At 38.0% G+C, this 21,002-nt stretch overlaps 1 protein-coding gene across 4 annotated transcripts in view; it reads left to right on the top strand.

Annotated features, from left to right (window-relative positions):
• POLD3 (DNA polymerase delta 3, accessory subunit) overlaps positions 1-21,002 on the top strand; it is a 44,320-nt gene that overhangs the window by 12,675 nt on the left and 10,643 nt on the right. For all 4 annotated transcript variants that reach the window (XM_027562913.1, XM_027562912.1, XM_027562911.1 and 1 more), the window contains exons 4-9: positions 5,287-5,326; positions 6,561-6,693; positions 11,502-11,766; positions 12,381-12,453; positions 14,510-14,675; positions 18,015-18,121. In XM_027562913.1, coding sequence (XP_027418714.1) covers positions 5,287-5,326; positions 6,561-6,693; positions 11,502-11,766; positions 12,381-12,453; positions 14,510-14,675; positions 18,015-18,121 — 784 coding nt within the window. The remainder of the gene's footprint in view (positions 1-5,286; positions 5,327-6,560; positions 6,694-11,501; positions 11,767-12,380; positions 12,454-14,509; positions 14,676-18,014; positions 18,122-21,002) is intronic.

The raw sequence follows: 21,002 nt of genomic DNA, 5'->3' as shown, positions 1-21,002 counted from the left end.
AACATTTCACGCAAAGATGGGCTCAATAAAGGACAGAAATGGTATGGACCTAACAGAAGCAGAAGATATTAAGAAGAGGTGGCAAGACTACACAAAAGAACTGTACAAAAAAGATCTTCACGACCCAGATAATCACCATGATGTGATCACTGACCTAGAACCAGACATCCTGGAATGTGAAGTCAAGTGGGCCTTAGGAAGCATCACTACAAACAAAGCGAGTGGAGGTGATGGAATCCCAGTTGAGCTATTTCAAATCTTAAAAGATGACGCTGTGAAAGTGCTGCACTCAATATGTCAGCAAATTTGGGAAACTCAGCAGTGGCCACAGGACTGGAAAAGGTGTTTTCATTCCAATCTCAAAGAAAGGCAATGCCAAAGAATGCTCAGACTACCGCACAATTGTACTCATCTCACACGCTAGTAAAGTAATGCTCAAAATTCTCCAAGCCAGGCTTCAGCAATACGTGAATGAACAATGAACTTCCAGATGTTCAAGCTGGTTTTAGAAAAGGCAGAGGAACCAGAGATCAAATTGCCAACATCCACTGGATTATTGAAAAAGCAGGAGAGTTCCAAGAAAACATCTATTTCTGCTTTATTGACTATGCCAAAGCCTTTGACTGTGTTGATCACAATAAACTGTGGAAAATTCTGAAAGAGATGGGCATAGCAGACCACCTGACCTGCCGCTTGAGAAACCTGTATACAGGTCAAGAAGCAACAGTTCGAACTGGACATGAAACAATAGACTGGTTCCAGATAGGAAAAGGAGGTACGTCAAGGCTGTATATTGTCACCCTGCTTATTTAACTTATATGCAGAGTACATCATGAGAAACGCTGGGGTGGATGAAGCACAAGCTGGAATCTAGATTTCTGGGAGAAATATCAATAACCTCAGATACGCAGATGACAACCACCCTTATGGCAGAAAGTGAAGAAGAACTAAAGAACCTCTTGAAAGTGAAAGAAAGCGAAGTCGCTCAGTCATGTCCAACTCTTTGTGACCTCGTGGACCCCTACCAGGCTCCTCAGTCCATGGAATTTTTCAGGCAAGAGTACTGGAGTGGGTTGCCATTTCCTTCTCCAGGGGATCTTCCCAACCTGGGGATCTAACCCGGGTCTCCTGCACTGGAGGCAGACGCTTTACCGAGGAGAGTGAAAAAGTTGGCTTAAAGCTCAACATTCAGAAAACTAAGATCATGGCATCTGGTCCCATCACTTCATGGCAAATAGATGGGGAAACAGTGGAAACAGTGAGAAACTTTATTTTGGGGGGCTGCAAAATCATTGCAGATGGTGATTGCAGCCATGATATTAAAAGATGCTTACTCCCTGGAAGGAAAGTTATGACCAACCTAGACAGCATATTAAAAAGCAGAGACATTACTTTACTGACAAACGTCTGTCTAGTCAAGACTATGGTTTTTCCAGCAGTCATGTATGGATGTGAGAGTTGGACTATAAAGAAAGCTGAACACTGAAGAGTTGATGCTTTTGAAGTGTGGTGTTGGAGAAGACCAGTCCATCCTAAAGGAGATCAGTCCTGGGTGTTCATTGGAAGGACTGATGTTGAAGGTGAAACTCTAATACTTTGGCTACCTGATGCGAATAGCTGACTCATTTGGAAAGACCCTGATGGTGGGAAAAATTGAGGGCAGGAGGAAAAGGGGACGACGGAGGATGAGATGGCATCACCGACTCAATGGACATGAGTTTGGGTAGGCTCCGGGAGTTGGTAATGGACAGGGAGGCCTGGCATGCTGCAGCTCATGGGGTTGCAAAGAGCCAGACATGACTGAGTGACTCAACTGAACTGAAAGGCTATAAGATACTTATATTCTACTGCTACTGCTAAGTCACTTCAGTCGTGTCCGACTCTGTGTGACCCCATAGACGGCAGCCCACCAGGCTTCCCTGTCCCTGGGATTCTCCAGGCAAGAACACTGGAGTGGGTTGCCATTTCCTTCTCCAATGCATGAAAGTGAAAAGTGAAAGTGAAGTCGCTCAGTCGTGTCCGACTCTATTGACCCCATGGACTGGAGCCTACCAGGCTCCTCCGTCCATGGGATTTTCTAGGCAAAAGTACTGGAGTGGGGTGCCATTGCCTTCTCCGACTTATATTCTATGACTAGCATATTCTTCCAAATAGGAAAAGGAGTACGTCAAGGCTGTATATTGTCACCCTGCTTATTTAACTTCTATGCAGAGTACATCATGAGAAACGCTGGGCTGAATGAAGCACAAGCTAGAATCAAGATTGCCGGAAGAAATACCAATAACCTCAGATGTGCAGATGACACCACCCTTATGACAGGAAGTGAAGAGGAACTCAAAAGCCTCTTGATGAAAGTGAAAGAGGAGAGTGAAAAAGTTGGCTTAAAGCTCAACATTCAGAAAACTAAGATCATGGCATCTGGTCCCATCACTTTATGAGAAATAGATGGGGAAACAGTGGAAACAGTGTCAGACTTTATTTTGGGGGGCTCCAGAATCACTGCAGATGGTGACTGCAGCCATGAAATTAAAAGATGCTTACTCCTTGGAAGAAAAGTTATGACCAACCTAGATAGCATATTCAAAAGCAGAGACATTACTTTGCCAACAAAGGTCCGTCTAGTCGAGGCTATGGTTTTTCCAGTGGTCATGTATGGATGTGAGAGTTGGACTGTGAAGAAAGCTGAGCACTGAAGAATTGATGCTTTTGAACTGTGGTATTGAAGACTCTTGAGAGTCCCCTTGGACTGCAAGGAGATCCAACCAGTCCATTCTGAAGGAGATCAGCCCTGGGATTTCTTTGGAAGGAATGATGCTAAAGCTGAAACTCTAGTACTTTGGCCACCTCATGTGAAGAGTTGACTCATTGGAAAAGACTCTGATGCTGGGAGGGATTGGGGCAGGAGGAGAAGGGGACGACAGAGGATGAGATGGTTGGATGGCATCACCGACTCGATGGATGTGAGTTTGAGTGAACTCTGGGAATTGGTGATTGACAGGGAGGCCTGGCGTGCTGCATTTCATGGGGTCGCAAGGAGTCGGACACAACTGAGCGACTGAACTGAACTGAGCATATTCTTTCCTTGTTAGTAAACTATTTGGCAAGCCAGATGTTAATTAGATATTTGCAAGTGTAGATGAAATCAGATGTCATTGTATATTAGAAACAAGATTAAGCAGACCTGATTCAAAGATGTGTAGGTTATCTATGGCTTTTTAAACAGGTAAGTAATTTTATTTTTCCAGTGATTATTATTATTGTAAAATTGCTTAATAATACATAGAAAGTAGAAATCTCCTTCTAATCTCATCCTGCAGAGTCTTTCAAAGGATTATTTGAATGTTTCAAAGGAAATGTTCGGTTGATTCTTTTTGTGATGTTAGAGGTTGTTGGCCTGATCCATTTTTTATTAGGTTCCCCATTAGCTTGTCATGTGATGATTTTAGCTGAGATTGATTTTTATCATTACCTTGATCATTAGTTCTTCAGGAGTTACAAAATGGTGATGTTTTAATTCTGTCATTCCATCTGGATTTACTGACTGAAATGTTTCTATGAAGAGGAACTTTCTCTCATCAACTAGCCATATTTTCCCTTTTTTTTTGATTAACAGCTCAAGGGGCCTGCCCCCAGCCAGGCTCTGGGTTTATGGATGCTGAACTTACGCCTGTTTTGCCCTTAACAGGAACCCACTGAATCAGAGCTCTGTTCTCATTTACATTGTTTTAGCACTGGCATTTCCACCGTGTTGTTTTTCTGCATTTCTAATATTCCCTAAGGCAGCGTTTAAAGGTACTAAACTGTCTCAGCTGCCATGTTTTCTCCTGAGGGTACCAATTATTGTTATTAGGGCTCCTTTTACGTAGGTTTGAGTGATTAGTTCCTAATGCTCTTTTTCTCATAAGCTCTGTAATTTTTATTGTACAATTTTGCAGAACATGACATTTTTAAGAATGCTTGTTTTTTTTTTTTTAAGAGAAAATGCATTATGAAGACATACCGATATTCTCAGTTCAAACTTACAATTACATTTTTAAAAAACTTACTCAGTTTTACATTACTCTTTTTTTCTTATGTTGTAAACTTTGGTTGTCCTAACATTAAAAGGAATATGTATTTGCTTTAGCCAGATACATGAGATTTAGAAAAGCAAAACCAATAATTTTACTAACAATATGATGACTAAAGGCAGTTTAAGGTTTGTAAGTGATCCTGAGCATTACTCTGGCTCAGTAGTATTTGCAGAAGTATTTCTCATTCCTTATTACAGCCACATGATCCTACATTGATGGATATACCTTAGTTTATTCAGCAGTCCCTTACTGATAGTTATTTGAGTTATTTACAGTCTGATTAGTACATACAGTGCCACAGTGAATAGCTCAATGTGTATGTGCTTTATGTTTTTGCCAGAGTGTTTTAGGGTTATGTCCCTAGAGGTAGGCTATATATGAACTTTGATGAATATTGCCAAATACCTCTCCATTTTCCATTCCTACCAGCAATGTATGAGAGCACCTGTTTCTACACAGCACATGTCCTGTTTCAGCATCATCTGCATTTCTCTTCTGTGAACTGTGTCTTCATACTTCTTGCCTATTTTCTAAAGGATTGTTAGTCTTTGTTTTCTCTGTTTTAGAAGCTGTATGGTAGCCCTTTGTGATGTAAGTTGTAGATATTTTTCCCACTTGACCATTTGTCTTTTTAATTAAAATTGTTTTTTTGTTAACCAAAAATGATTTGTTAGTTTTTATGGATAATTTCAGTTACTTCTGGTTTTGAATTGCAGTCAAGAAACTTTTCTGTATTCTCAGGTTATATTAGTTTTTAGAAGAATTCACCCTTATTTTCTTGTGCATATATGGTTTAATTCTTTACTTTTAGATCTCTGATCCATTTAGAATGAATTTTTTTTGCATGGTATAAGACAGATCCAATTTTTAACTGGTTCCATATGATTATACAATAATTCTCATTATGTTACTTACTGAAAATTCCTCTTCTCCTTGCAGTAGGCAAAGTGCAAGTTTGAGATGCTGTGTTTTTTGTAATTTGGGTTTTTTTGTTTTTGTTATTGATTTATATATACTCTCTCACTTTCCTTAACCTGATTGAGAAGTTTTAAAGAAAGCAAGTTAAAAATGGGTCTGGAACATATATTTTCAGAGGAACCTAATGTTTCTAATTTTACATCCCAGTGCAATTGAGTTATTGGTAAGGAAACTTTAAAACTGCAAGTCGCACTATTAATACTTTAAATACTAATGAAGTGTTATTTCCTTACAGTGCCACAAGGTTGCAGTAGTGAGAGAAGATAAATTGGAAGGTAAGTATTTTAGCGATTTAGCAAGTTTTTCCTCTTAGGGCATCAGTGTCATTAACATCGCATATATATTTAGCTGTTTTACTGGAAAGCCATATATTCTTTTATTAGTAGTTTCTGAAACATGTTAAAATATGATACTCCACTAACTTCCCATTTTTAAGGCCAATAGCTGCTAACATTGATAAAACACTTTTATCACAGAATTTCAAAACTCGTGATAGACATGTAAAACACTTACGAATACCGTATGGAACACCTCATTAACTATAAAAAGACAATCATCTCTAAATATCGTGTTGTATTCCATAGCAATTTTTTTAGGAAGAAAATTAAAGAATGATATTATAAAGCCAGAAAGGCATAGTATAACTTCTAAGTTAAATTTGTCTACCTATTTCAAGACTGTTAATGCTACTGTTCTATTTTTTTAATACCCAAGTCAAAGGAATTTTGGAATAGCCACGTGATCTTGGATGTCTCAAGACAAAACCACTGTCATACTTTGTATATAAAGATGCCTACCACTGGAGTGTTTTCTTATAAATTAACTGAATTATTCAAGACAGTGAAAATGTCCAAGATTTTCTTTCTGAATTCTCACAGTGGTAGATTTATTCATTCAGTAGATACATAGTAAGTATCTACTCTATGTCAAGCTCTATGCTAGGCACTAGGGACTTGGAACAAGTGAGGCATGGTCCCTTCCATCATGGAACCTAAAATTTTTTCTTGTGATTTTCCTCTGAAGACATATCTGATTAGTAGTAGTATTGTTTTAGAGTTTCTTTCTATAAACTAAAATAGAAGACTTCTCAGGTAGAAATTACTTATTCCTCAGTTGCTATGTATATATGCTAGAGTATATATACTCTATATATACAGTATATATATGTATACTATATATAGTATATATAGATTCTACCCTGACTGAAAAACAAAAAACACATCACAGTATCATCAGTTATTCATTAATATTTACTGAGTGTCCACTGGTTGAGTGATACCCTCACAGTGCTGAACTTAGAACTGACTCATCATCACCTACCTATCATAATGTCCTTGTCACAGACAGAAGAGTTGATACTATACTGTATACATGACTGTTTGGCCTTTTAGAGCTTTTTTGGACCACCACCGATTACAAATGGTGTTAATGCAGAAGGGTTTCTTGTTAAAGTCCCCACATGCTATGAAGTTTGTGTATTAACAGACTGCTTTTCCTGTTGACTTGTAGCAGTGAAGTCCAAGCTAGCGGTGACTGCCAGCGTACATGTGTACAGCATCCAGAAAGCCATGCTGAAGGACAGTGGGCCTCTGTTCAATACCGACTATGACATCCTTAAAAGCAACTTGCAGAACTGCAGCAAGTGAGCTCCTTAATGTTCCTTGTGGGCTTCTTTACGAATTGATTTTGTAAGATGTTTACACAGTGGCTGCCTCTTAAGAGTGAACGCCAAGTCTAGTAAAACCTCATTTATCTTGCAGTAAGACACATGCCTGGTTTTATTAGTACATCATAAGGTGAAAAATAGCCACAACCCATATTGAAAACCCCAGTAGACTCCCCATAAATCTGCTTCTCATGTATTTATCCTGTCACTGCCACCAGAAATGTTGTTTGTTGTGCCCCCTCATTACTCCTTTACCCCAGTCTCTGCTTGTCTAATTCCTACCCACCCTTCAAGAACCAGTTGACATGTTGTCCTTCAAAAAACTATTCCTAATTTGACATCCCTCTACCTTCCATCCAAAATCATCCAAGTTGATCTTCCACAGCCAGTATCAGATCTTATTCATCTTTTGTATCCTTCACAGCATGGGGAGGAGGTGGACTATAATGTACGTGGTTTTGGAAATTAATGGTCATGGGCTGGAGTTTTGACTTCACTGCTAATGGCCCAGTGGCTTTGGACAAGTTACTTAAACTCTTTTGGGCTTTCGTTTCATCATTTTTAAGTTGGATATAATAATGCCTACTTTGTGAGGTGGTGTGGAGGGTTCGGAGCAGATTCTCAGACATATATTGAACACCTACTACTTTGGCATGCACTAAGCAAGATAATTTGAATTAATTCAGCAAAGATCTGATGAGTACGTGTGACATGCCACATACCGTAGAGTGATTGTAACCTGATACCTGCTTATGGAACTGATGGTCTTATGGGAGGCAGTTACGGTATAGTGTGACAGTGCTACAGTAGGAATAAATGTGTAGGAGGAAGTTGAGGGACCACTCATCCCTGCCTTTTTTGTTGGGGTGGAGTGAGGAGTCAAGACAGAGATGGCTTGTAGAAGGGTATGGCATCTAAGTTGAGGCTTAAAGGCCTAGAAGAAGTAGCCAGGCAGAGGGAAGTGGGAGAGGAAGGATAGGGCTGAGAGGAAACACGATGCTTATGCAGAACCACAGTAGTTTTCTATACCTGAAAACTAGAGTGAGGGGCAGGAAATAAAGATATAAGGAGTCAGACTCTATGCTTTGACTGCTAGGATAAGTTTAGGTTTTATTGCACAGGGGAGCCACTGAAGATTTTGAAGCAGATGATTGAAATGATCAGAATTGTATTACAGAAAGATCACTCTGGCTGTGATGGTGAAAGTGGATCTGAAGGAACTAATTGCACACAAGGCCACTATGAAGGAGAAATGTTGCAGTGATTCAGGGTAGAGATGATAGTCTCTGAAGTATAGAGTTGGTATTGGGAGTGGAGAGGTACATAGGTTAAGGAGTCATACCATCAATACCTGGATGGTTTGGTAGTGGGACCAAGAGAGTGTGTTATGATGGAGATTGTGGGGTGCTTCATGACATTAAGGATGATGGCCATGTTTCTGGTTTGAATTGCTGGATGGGTGATGATACCATCACTAAGAATGGGGATATATGAGGAGGAGCAAGCTTTGGGAGAAGGGAAAAATGACGAATTGGGTTTGGATATGTTGAGTTTAAGTACTGGATGGGGAGTCCAAGTGGAGATGTCCAGTGCAATAGATACAGGGGTCTAGAGCTAAGGAGAGAAATAAGAGGTAAAGATAGACATTTTGGAATCAGAGAAAATAGGTAATTAATTGGGCTACAGCAGTAGATACAGTCATGCAGAGAGAATGTATAGGATGAAAGAAGAGCAGAAAGTTAAACTCTAGCCACAGTTACTGTGTAATCTTGGGCAAATTATTTAACCTTTCTGCTTCATTTTCCTAAAATGAAACTGATAATAGTATCAACCTCAGGATTGTAGGGGCTTCCCTGGTGGCTCAGACAGGAAATAGTCTACCTGCAATGCAGGAGACCCGGGTTTGATCCCTGGGTTGGGAAGATCCCCTGGAGAAAGAAATGGCAACCCTCTCCAGTATTCTTGCCTGGGAAATTCATGGACAGAGGAGCCTGGTGGGCTACAGTCCTGGGGTCACAAAGAGTTGGACACAACTGAGTGACTAACAGGGTTGTAGAGGATTAAGTGAATACATACATGTAAAGCACTTAGAACAGTGCTTAGCACACAGTAAGCGCTATTTAAGTAATAGCTATTTTTTAAGGGGTGGACAGAAAAAGAGGGACCTAAGCAGAAGCAGCCAGAGATAAGGGGAAAATCACGAGTGTATGGAGTTCTAAAAACTTAAGAAGAGAGTTTCAAGAAGGAGGGACTTGTTGACAGTATCAAACCCTGTTGAGAAGTGGAATGTAATAGGAACTGAAAAGTGATGGCCTTAGTGAGAGCAGTTTCAGTGGAGCAGCCAGATTCTGGTCACCTGGGTAGATGGGGATATAAGGCAGTGGGATAGCAAATAGGGACAACTTTCTGGGAAGTTTGATGCTGAAACAGAGGAAAAAGAGAGGTGACCTGCTACAGAGGAATTGAGACTTGGGGGTAGGGGAAATGTATCCATTTTTAGAGTTGAGAATGCCTTGAACTTGTATTATTAGTAAAGAGCCATAAAAAGAAGAAATGGTTGACGATACTGGAAGAGGTGGATTAACTGATACAGTTGGGTCTATATCCAGGTGGATATAGAATTGCCAAAAATAATTTCTGTAAGTTCCATGAGAATAGGGATCGTTTATTTTGTTAACCACTGTATCCCTAAAACGGTACCTGGTAACTATTAAATAAATAATTGTTGAGTGAATTAATGGTAGACATTGACTCTTTTTTTTTTTTCTTCTGCTTAAAACCTTGAATGTAATAGGCATACAAATATTTATTAGATAAATATAATTATACTGCTAAAGAGTAATTTATGTCTGGTGTCTTTTAGAGAAGGATTATAAGAAAACATAAACACCGTGATATGTTTATGTAACTTATTAGATTTCAAAAATAATCTGTATTAAAATCTAGTTGTGGCATGTCAAGCTCTAAAAATCAGTTCTATTGTATCTAGCAAGTAAGGAAACTAGAATAAAAGTGACACAAAAGTAACAAAAGTCCAAAATTAAATTTGCATAGAGACCACTAAAATAAACATGGCAAGTAGAAATGTGATAGTAGGAGACACTTTAATGAAACTTTACTTAAATACTTAAAATATCCTCAGTAGAAATGTGAAGAAAATAAACAAATAAAAAAGAAATGTGAAGAATTTATTTCCAATTAAGAAGTTTGTGTTTGGTCCTGAGAATTATGGGTCCACTGAGATCTGACTCATTGTTTCCTGTGTTTTAAGAAGTGCTATGACAGGAAGAAAGTTGATATTTTAGATTGAGCAGATTCTTCTCTCTTCAGACATGTTCCCAGTCTAACTTGGTCTCTTCCTCATTGCCAGTTCCTGGTCCTGACCCTAAGGTGTGGAAATGTAGACCAAATGGAGAAAGAGTTGTCTTGGGGCCAACTTTAGATGCTGACAATGAACTAAAACGTTGTTCTTTCCTTGTGCATGGCGGCGTTGCAGGGCCAGAGAGGAAGAATGGTGGTTGAAAGGAAATGACTTCCGCCTGTTCTTAACTCTGATGCACAAAATATTTGTGTTAATGCGAGGTTTTTCTGTGTAGACTGTAATAAATCAGTGGAAGGTTTTTGGAGCTGTGAACTCTAGCTTGGGGCTGTTCAGCCTAAAGTTACTTCAAAAATTAAATGATTTTATCCAGGTTTTTTTCCTTAGGCCAGTTAATCTCAAAGTTGTGCCTGGTTGATCTCTAAGGTAATTGCTATCATCACATAGTTTCTTAACCTCCATCTTCTCCCATCCCAAGTTGAGATGATACACTAAAGAAGGGAGAGAAGCCAGAAGACTCACTTTCAGTATCTTAAATAATCTCTCTTTGAATCTTTGTATGCGCCAGGTCTTGTACTAGGTACCAGAAATACAAAGGATGAATAATATACTCACCCTCAAGGAGCTCTCACCTATCCTCAATAAGCAAAAGACTGAGGGAAATAAAATGTTGTTCTTTGTCAGGAAATGTTGGAAAACTTTGCTTTAAGTACAACCATTTCAGAAGGATGGATCAGTTACCCATTTACAACATAGAACACTATATTTTGGATTTTGTGAAACAGGCACATCTACAGTGATTACAGAGGAAGAGATGAATGTTCCCTTTAATATGGCATGCAAAGTGTGCCAAATTTTTCACTTGGCTATGGGCAGACTTCTCTGGTGCTGTTAGTTGAGATTATTATAAATTATTAACAAATGACTATAAAGGACCACAGGTTACAGGAGCTAGTGGCTCTGTTCCCAGCTTATTCCGTGTTCTAAAGCATGATCCATTCTGGTCAGGAGAGTTGCCAGGAAATTTGTTAATATTTAAAGCTTTAATTTTGAGTTAGTCAATATTTATGGTATATCTAGCCCTATAAGGTAGAGGTCTTTAAAAATAAGAGATAACCATTTGGTTTACCACAGTTGGTGAAATTACTAATATTTTCGTATTGTTTGGTATATTCTTACTATTTTGAATTAGGGTGCTTTTTCAAAAAAGCAAAAATACCCATACAGTTTGGTAGAAGACACCTGTTTTCAGTCTTAGTTTTATTACCAACAAGATGTATAATCTAGGACTTCACTCACCTCTCTCCAGTACTTGTTGCACAAACTTATTTCTAAAATCCATTTTAATTGTAAAATTTCCTAATTTTATAGTATTATGGTTAGAAAGCATTGTGTAGAAGAAGCAAGAGTTTGAAAGGAAGGTTTGATATGGACAGTTAATTTAATGTGACATTTCTGTCCTCAGGTTTAGTGCCATCCAGTGTGCAGCTGCAGTTCCTAGAGCTCCTGCCGAATCCTCTTCTTCTGAAAAGCTTGAGCAGTCAGATCCTCCGGTATCACCTGAGATGCAAGCCAGCGATGAGCTGACGACCAATGGTCACGGCCCACCTGTCCCCAAACAGAGTTCCCAGCAGCCCAAAGGAATCATGGGCATGTTTGCTTCTAAAGCTGCTTCTAAAGCCCAAGATGCCAATAAGGAAACCAAAACAGAGGCTAAAGAAGTAATGAATGTAAGTCTTCTCTCAGCTCAGAATGGGGAACTAGAAAGCATTTGATAATTCCAGTGGTTGTGGTTTAATTATATAAGGTTCTGATATTTAGTTCTAGTTTTTTCTACTTTGGTGTAGGTCGTTTAATTCTTGGGCCGATAGTTTGATCTTTGTTTAAATCCTCATTTTCCGTTCTGTGAGGGAGAGGTCATCTTGTTAAGTAATTTGGATGTCATATTGTTGTTAAGTGGTGGAACCAGAATGCAGTTCCACTTACAGTGATTACAAATGTAATGTTCTGAAGGTTTTTCCCCGTTTTGTACCATACTGCCTCTGATCTGTTTTAATTCTGTCAAAGTAAGTAGTTTTTAAATATAATAAAAAAAATGTTTAGACACATTCATGGATAATAATTTTATAAAAACTATGAGAAACTAAGCTTTGGAGATGAATACCAAACGCTATGTGGTCTGGCTTTGTTCTTATACCTAGTATGTACGCACTCTGGCATGGTAATATAGAGGCTCTATGATCACGACAGTGTGTTCTACTATTGACATTTTTTACTGTTTCTTGAAGAACAGCCTAAACACAGAAAAAAAAATCATGTGTGTTTTCTTTTGCTTTGCTTTCAGGCATCTTCGGTAGGCCCCAAGGCACCAGGGAAGGGGAATGTCATAAGCAATTTTTTTGGAAAAGCTGCTATGAGTAAGCATGTTCTTAGGTTCCTTTGACTAATATGTGAATGTTAATATAATAACCTTTTATCGGAGGTGAAGGCCACCTTGTACAGTTTTTACCCATCTAACACACTACTCTGTGGTTTTCCTACATCCTGACATAAATTTGCAGTCTACAAACCTGTGTATTGATGAACATAACCGACTGGAACAGTGGATTTTACTGGTGAGCTGGGTTTGGTTGAGATCTCCTGAAGGATAGTTTACTTATTTTTGATTTTACTTCCTGCCTTGGAAAGAGAATTAAATAATAGGGTTCTTGAAAATGAGTGATTAAAGTAAAAGGGAAGTTGCTTGGTTAAACAGTGTACTGTTAATATCTTGGATGCTTTGTCGGTTTGCCTGGTATGACCATTCTGTTTCCTAAGGGGCTGCAAAAACAAATTTTTTGCCTTTCTTATTTTTGCAGATTACTTACAGTAATGAACTAGACCTCAGTTTGAATTAAGAGGGCCCAGGTAGTAATGACCATTTATAAATATTTACATTTTGAGAAAGCAAATCTCCTTTATTTAAAAATATATATTTGGGTGAGAATTCTTTCAAATAAAAAGAACCAATAATCACATATTTCCGTACTTCTCATATCAAATACACATCCCCTGAGGGTATGTGGCCAGAATACCAGGAAGAATGCAGGAGTTGAAGGGTAATTATGGCACACTTCTTGGAGCATAATGCTTTACAAAGATTTTGTGGGAAGCAATTTTGTTACATGCCTATGCAAGCAAAATTAGTCAGAAATCTGCTTTTCTGTGATGGTCAAAATGGTAGTTAGGGGATAGATTGGGGTAATAGTTTTTTTATTTCCCATAAAAGCTATCATAAAACATTTTTATATTCTGAAAAAAATAATGAAAATTTGCTACTTTCAGGTTACTGGGAAAGCATGATCGTATTATTTCAGGCCCAATGCATAAGGCCAGTGCAGGAGATACAAGTGATGTGGGTTTGATCCCTGGGTCAGGAAGATTCCTTTGGGGAGGAAATGGAAACCCATTCCATTATTCTTGCCTGGAAAATCCCATGGATAGAGGAGCATGGCGGGCTACAGTCCATGGGGTTGCACAGAGTCAGACATGACTGAGCACATGTACACACAGTGCATAAGGAGGGCTTCCTCCTCCTGTGAAAACGTATCATGCTAAGGTCTTTCATCTTATGAATGGGTAGACAATATGTGACAGATGGAATACTTTTCAGCTATAAAAAGCAATGAAGTACTGAGACATGCTACAAAATAGATGAACCTTGAAAATGGCAAAATGAAAGACGCTGAACACAAAAGGCCACATGTTATATGATTCCATTTATACAAAAGGTTCAGAATAGGCAAACCTAGAGAGACAGAGAGGTTGTTAAGGGATGGTTTGTGGAGTACAGGATTTCTTTTAGAGGTGATGAAATGTTCTAAAATTGGATAGTGGTGTTGGAATTAAGCACTGAATTGTACAGTTTATAAGGGTAAATTTTATGATATATGAATTCTGTCTCAGTAACAAACACCTTAATGTTTTATATATTTTTAAAAATTGCAGCATTGGTGACAAATTAGGAAGTCGTCATCTGTTATCTTTCTTTGCTTAAAAAGGTTTTTCATATTTTTTTCAGTATAAAAAGGAGATGCTTTTCTGCTGTCATAATTCATAAGCTGCATATTCTTGGGAAACATCTTTAATCCCTCTGACTCTTAATTTCCTCATAACAAATGAGAATGTTGGTACTTCATAAATTTGTATTCATTTTTTTCTAAGTCCTACTTTTACTATCATTTGGCCTGGGGGCTATGATATAATGAGGGATTAGCAGGAGGCAGAAATGAAAACAGTTTCAACTAGAGTGGTAGTTGGAAAGGAGAAATGTTCTCTTGACTAGACCATGAGCTCTGTTAGGACGGGGACTGTTTTTCATCCCTTTAGCCCATGTTCCTAATATATTACCTGGCACTTAGTAAACTGTCAAAGGAATGATAAATTAATATTGCACGACGGGGTTATATATCATCTGCTATACTTTATTTATAGATAAACTTAAAGTCAATTTGGATTCAGAACAAGAAGTGAAAGAAGAAAAAAAAGTGGAGCAACCTCCTCTGTCTGTCACTGAACCAAAGCTGGCAGCCCCTGTGGACCTGAAGAAATCTAGCAAAAAAGCAGAGCCTGTTAGGATGCAACAGAAAGAAAAAAAAAGGTAGGAAAATTTTGTTGCTTGTGAGGGAAGAGTGTCTCTGCTGGGGGTGAAAAGGTCTGGGCTTATTGACAGGCAGGCAGTTTTCAGTTGAGTACTAAATCCTACTTAATGCCTTAGGGATACAGCTGTATAACCAAAATTGAGAGAGACGCTCCATAGCTTATCTAGTGAAGCAGAACTTGAATCAATCAGTTCGGGTGATGTAGAGCCCAAAGCCAGTTTTTTGGGGCCCCATTGATCTAAATTGATTGTCTTCTTTACTTCAGTTTATACTTGTGGGCATGGCGTAAGTGTGCCTGAGCATATGTCTCTGTGGCTGTTTTTCACCTTAGATTGCCAGATGAGGGGTTACTGTTTCCAGTGAAATTTAAGAGAAAAAGTTCTTTGTTTTCTTTTTGTATCAATGAGTTTATTTTTCAAGTGGTAAAATGTAATTAGAAAAGAAAATAAAAAGCACACAAGCTGTTAAAAATGAATCCAGGAATTTGAGACACTACCTCATAGTTGGTAGGAACTGGTCTGTTGAAAGAAATTCTAAAGGACACTGTCAGCACTGATAGGCCCAGAAATACTTGAGTTTTGTGGCAAGGTTGTGGCCACTCTATTAGAAAACATAAACAAAATGCTGAAGTTGCAGAGGGTCAAAGCTCTGTCCAGTGGGCCTCACGTCCTCAGAATGTGTGATATGGATGGGTTAAAATGTCTCCTCCCGTGAGTACAATTCTCATTGATAGTTACTGCCAGGATCACATTCAGTATTTCACCACCAAGTGGGATGTTAACTCTCTGTTTTTAACACATGGTCTTCCCTTGTGGTTCAGCTGGTAAAGAATCCGCCTGCAACGCGGGAGACCTGGGTTCAATCCCTGGGTTGGGAAGATCCCCTGGAAAAGGGAATGGCTACCCACTCCAGTATTCTGGCCTGGAGAATTTCATGTACTATACAGTCCATGGGGTCGCAAAGAGTTGGCATTTTAATACATGAACTTTACCAGATTCAGGAAGTTCTTTTCTGTTCTTAGTTTGATGTTTTATAAAATGAGTGTTGAGTTTTGACAGATACTTCTTCTACATTTATTGAGGTGAATGTATGGTGTTTATAAATGAGTGTTGAATTTTGACAGATACTTTTTCTACATTTATTGAGGTAAATGTATGGTGTTTCTGTTAATGTGGTGAATTACACCGACTAGTTCTCAAATTTTAAACCAACCTTGCATTCTTGAGATAAACCCCACTTGGTCATGATGTATTATCCTTTTTATATATTGCTAGATTTGATTTGTTAATGTTAATAATTTTTTGCATCTATGTTTATGGGGGTATAATCAGTTATATTATCTTTGCTGGTAATGTCTTTACCAGATTTCAGTATCAAAGTTATGCTCATTTCATGTGATTAGTTAAGAGGAGTATCTTCTTCCTCTGTTTTCCAAAAGAGTTTATGTAAGATATGTTTTGTTTTTTTTTTTTTCTTAAAAATTTGATAAAATTCACCAGTGGATCCAGGCTTGGAGTTTTCTTTGTGGGAAAATTTTTATTATGAATTTGATTTCTTTAAATAGAGCTATTCAAGTACATCTTTATTCTTTTGTGGTCAGTTTTGAATGTGTTTTTAAAAAAATGTATTTCATCTAAGTTAAAATTGTTCTTAATATATATAACCTTATTCTTTGAATATCTACAGAATCTGTAGGTATTGCTACAGATTTCTTCTTTCATTCCTAGTACTGGTACTATATACTTTTTATCAATCTTATAAAAGTCTTACTGATTTTATTAGTTTTCTTGAAAAATAACTTTTACCGTTTAAAATTTTCTGTTTCATTGATTTCTGCTCTTTATTATTTCCTTCTGCTTTGGGTTTATTCTTTGTCTAGCTTAAGGTAAAAAAATATATTGATATTTGTTATATAAGAAGTATGAAAAATTAAAAAAAAAAAAGTATGGTTGAAGGTAAAAACTATGTCTTGTCCTTATTTGTGTCTGTAACACACAGTAGGCCCTTGATAAATTATTGTTGATTGAATGAATAGTGTGGTGGAGTATCCAGATAGAAGAGCTAAATAATGTCAAGATGAATTTAGGTTTTTTTATTATGTCATTGTTGCTGTTCAGTTGCTAAGTCGTGTCTGACTCTGCAGCCTCATGGACTGCAGCACACCAGGCTTCCCTGTCCTTCACTGTCTCCTGGAGTTTGCTCAGACTCACGTCCATTGAGTCTGTGATGCCATCCAACCATCTCATCCTCTGTCATCCCCTTCTCCTCCTGCCCTCAGTCTTTGCCAGTAGCAGTCTTTTCCAGTGAGTTGGCTCTTTGCATCAGGTGGCCAAAGTTTTGGAGCTTCAGCTTCAGCATCAGTCCTTCCAATGAATATTCAGAGTTGACTTCCTTTAGGATTGACTGGTCTGGTCTCCTTGCTGTCTAAGAGACTCTCAAGAGTCCTCCAGCACCACAGTTCAAAAGCATCAATTCTTTGGCACTCAGCCTTCTTTATGGTCCAACTCTCACATCCATATGTGACTACTGGAAAAAACCATAGCTTTGACTATATGGACCTTTGTCAGCAAAGTGATGTCTCTGCTTTTTAATACGCTTTGTAGGTTTGTCATAGCTTTTCTTCCAAGGAGCAAGTGTCTTTTAATTTCATGGCTGCAGTCACTATCCACAGTGATTTTAGAGTTAGAGTCACCTTAATGTTTTCTGCCTATGCCTTTGTTCATGTTGTTCTTTCTTTATAAAATTATGTCTCCCTTTTCTATCTGATAAACTGTTTAGATTTTGATTTTAAAATAAGACTCATGTCACTTAACATTTATTTGTTCAGAAAAATTTATCATATTGTATTTTATAGTCAGTGGTATTTGTATCTGTTTTTCCTGCCAGAGCTTCTTAAGAACAATGGTACTTTTTTGATCTTTGCATCTGGGTGTTTAGCAAAACGTCTTTATGTAAGTAGTAGCTGCTTATTTAATGCTTGTTGAATGACTGAATCAACAGTCATTCAACTGTTGCATTCATAATGCTTGTTGACTTAATGAATTATGAATGCATTCATAATGCTTGTTGAATGACTGAATCAAAAGTAGGGGAAGTAAGGAATTTAAAGAAATTTTCAATGATCTGGTAAGTAGCTTACAGTGGTCTTTAGAGAGCTAGAGGAAGTTTTTATTCTGAAGTGACTTAGTTGTGTGTGGGCAGTTAGTGGAGTATCCTACTTTTATTTTCTACCCTCTGGAATTAAGTTCATGAATTATGAAGCAAGGCCAATAGTAGCTTATGAATACTTATATTTTTATTTTGTGTAACATGCTTAAATTATTCCCAAATGGCAACAGGAGGAAGCAAATGGAGTTATCTGATGATGAGACAAAAGAAACTGAAAACATGAAGAAAAAGAGGAGAAGAATCAAACTTCCTGAGTCTGATAGCAGTGAAGATGAAGGTGGGCATTGCTAATTTTTTTATTTTAAATTTTAATTTAAAATTTTAATTTTTGGCTAGTGGGATTGTCTCAGTCAAATTGGGCTGCTATTATAAGAATACCATAGACTGGGAGGCATAAACCACAGGACTTTATTCCTTATAGTTCTGAAGGCTGAGAAGTTCAAAATCAAGGTACAAGCTGATTCAGTTCCTGGGAGAGGCTCTCTTCCTCATTTGTAGAAGAATACCTCCTTTCGTGTTATCCATGGTAGAGAAAGAAATCATCTTCTTTGTGTCTCTAATCTCATTCATTACAGTCCTGTCCTCGTTTTATCTCCCAAAGGTCCCTTTCCTGCTACTATTGATGATTTGGGCTTCAACATATAAATTTTGAGGGAACACAAATATTCGGTCCACAGAAGGGTCAGTTCTTCTTGTGATGACTTTAGCTCAAGAAGCTAAAAAGTTGCTTATTATGGGTTGCAGTGACAATAGTAATCCTAGGACTGAGAGACACAGTGTACCTGTTTCTGTTCAAAACCAACTTTTAACCTTTTAACAAGAACCATAATCTTCTGGTAATTTGTGAAAGTAGCAAACACAAAGAGAAGGAGGATAAGGATTATTATTATATTTATTATCAAGGATATTTTCTTTTTTAAAAAATAAAATGGAGCTCTTCCTTTGGGTACCTTCATGTGTGTCTTATAAAAAGTGAGATTGTAGGCATTAGGGGTAATGGTGCTGTTTTGTACCACATAAGTAAAAGCACACTGAGATGAATCTGCATTGTTGTTGTGGAAAAGGAATGACACTGTGGACCCTCCTAGTTTTAAGTTGTAGACACTGCTGTAAAATAAGTACAGAGTACGGGCAAGAATCTCGCCTGGAAAATTAATGTGCCTTTTAAGAGAAGATCAAGTAGTCTAAGAGCCAATTCAAGTATTCTTCCCAAATTATGTAAATGAAAATATATAGAAAAAGGAGGGACTTCTCTGATGGTCCACTGGTTAAGACTGCATTCCCAGTACATGGGGCCCAGGTTCAACCCCTGGTCAGGGAACTAGATCCTACATGAAACTAAGATTCTTCATGCACGTGGCAATGAAGATCCCTTAGTGCCGCAACTAAGACCCAGTACAGCCAAGTAAATTTTTTTTAAAAAAGACCAAAGAGAAGGATTTCTGGGTTGGACTGATATGCCATATGACTTCATCTCTGAAAAGCCTGCTCTGAGAACTGGTGGTGAAAAGCTTGAGCTGCTGTGATTGATTCTCCATGAATTCATGGCATATTATTTTAGGAAATGGCCAGAACTCTCATCCAAAGGGATTCAGCATCATGTAAAGGCAGACGAAAGCAAACAAACTGAGAGATTCTTTAAGAGATTAAAGAGAAATGAATGCAAAAAAAGAAACCTGCTATGCTGTTGAAGGGCAAAGCTAAACTTGTTAAACTCCAGTCTTACCAGAAACTACTATAAGAAGCACTAAAAGTGGTAACAGAGGCAACCCAAACTGGGGGAGTGTTATCTCGAGTGAGCTGAAAAACAAATTATAGATGGCAGTCACACAAAGGAAACGAACAGACCTGAGAAACTGTACAAGCAGGTTGACTGTGCTGCACCTTGGACTCCTCCCTCGACTTAGGGTTTTTGTTGACTGTGAAACAGATAGGGATTTGGTATTGTGAGCATCCCAGTGGGATGCTGAATCCTCATTCCATGTCATTTATCAAAATGATTTAACCAAGATCACAGAAAGGAAGATTTCGAAGTGTGTAGATGAAACAACCATCAAGGAACATTCTGATTGGTTAAGAGTTGAGGAAATAGAGGCAACTCTGCAGACACATAGGAAAATAACTTAGAAGGTAACTTAGGAATGTGTGCTAACTGGAGCAGTCATCCCTAATTCCAACCAGGAAAAGAACTTGAGGAAGATTCTGGATAAGTCTTTGAAATCATCAGCCTTAATATACATTAAAAAATAAACTAGATACTCTAGTATTAGTGAAGGAGTCAGCCGTAATACTGTGATTGATTGAACACTCTTTACATACTTCTGAAATACTCTCTGTAGTTCTAATCCTTAGCTCACAAAAATGATACTCTTAAGTGACTAGAAATAAGAGTGGGGTTATTTAGTCTGGAAGGGAGAAGAAATGTGAAAGAGGTGGGCAACCCATTATAACATGATACAGAGCAGAGGCACTCAGATTTTTTTTATCTGGGAAAGATAATTTTTGGCATTTGACTAAATTTATAAACTATTGCCATTTTATTCCTAAATTTCTTCTTTGTCTCAGAGCCAATGGGATTTTACTTTAAACCTTCATACAGTCTCTAACCTGCTATTGCTTTATTTCTGCTATGCTGAATATGTGCTGTCAGTTCAGTAAGCTATCTTCAGCTAGAAGTTGGCAACAGAAGTGGAGCAAATGGCAGAGACTTTGGAGTCAGACAGACCTGGGTTTAAAAGCTTACCTCCACTACTGACTGTGACTTTAGGCAGGTTACTTCTTCAGTTCCTTGTTTTCTCTTCTCTAAGATAGGATGTTATCACATAAGATAGGCCTTTTATGAACATCAAATAAAATGCTGTTTGAAAAGTGCCAGGACAATGCTTAACATATAATCAGTTTTCTTAATACTCACCCCACTTTTCCTGTTGAAAGTCAGTAAGCGTTTAATGGTAATAATATACTTGAAAGTACCTTCTCTCAGAAAACTCCCTTCAACTTCATATTCTTAACTATATACCCGAGAAAGTATTCCTTTTTCTTTCTCCCTGGCAGACTCATAAGCACCGTTAGCAGTTCTGTATACTCTCTGTCTAAAGTAAAGAAAGGCCAGACCCAGAAAGAAATAACATGAAGAGTAATATCTATATTGCTAGGAA

This window comes from Bos indicus x Bos taurus, chromosome 15, assembly GCF_003369695.1.
Source record: "Bos indicus x Bos taurus breed Angus x Brahman F1 hybrid chromosome 15, Bos_hybrid_MaternalHap_v2.0, whole genome shotgun sequence".
In the NCBI taxonomy this organism is placed as follows: Eukaryota; Metazoa; Chordata; class Mammalia; order Artiodactyla; family Bovidae; genus Bos; species Bos indicus x Bos taurus.
The sequence above is the reverse complement of the archived record's forward strand: the minus strand, read 5'-3'. Positions and strand labels throughout refer to the sequence as shown.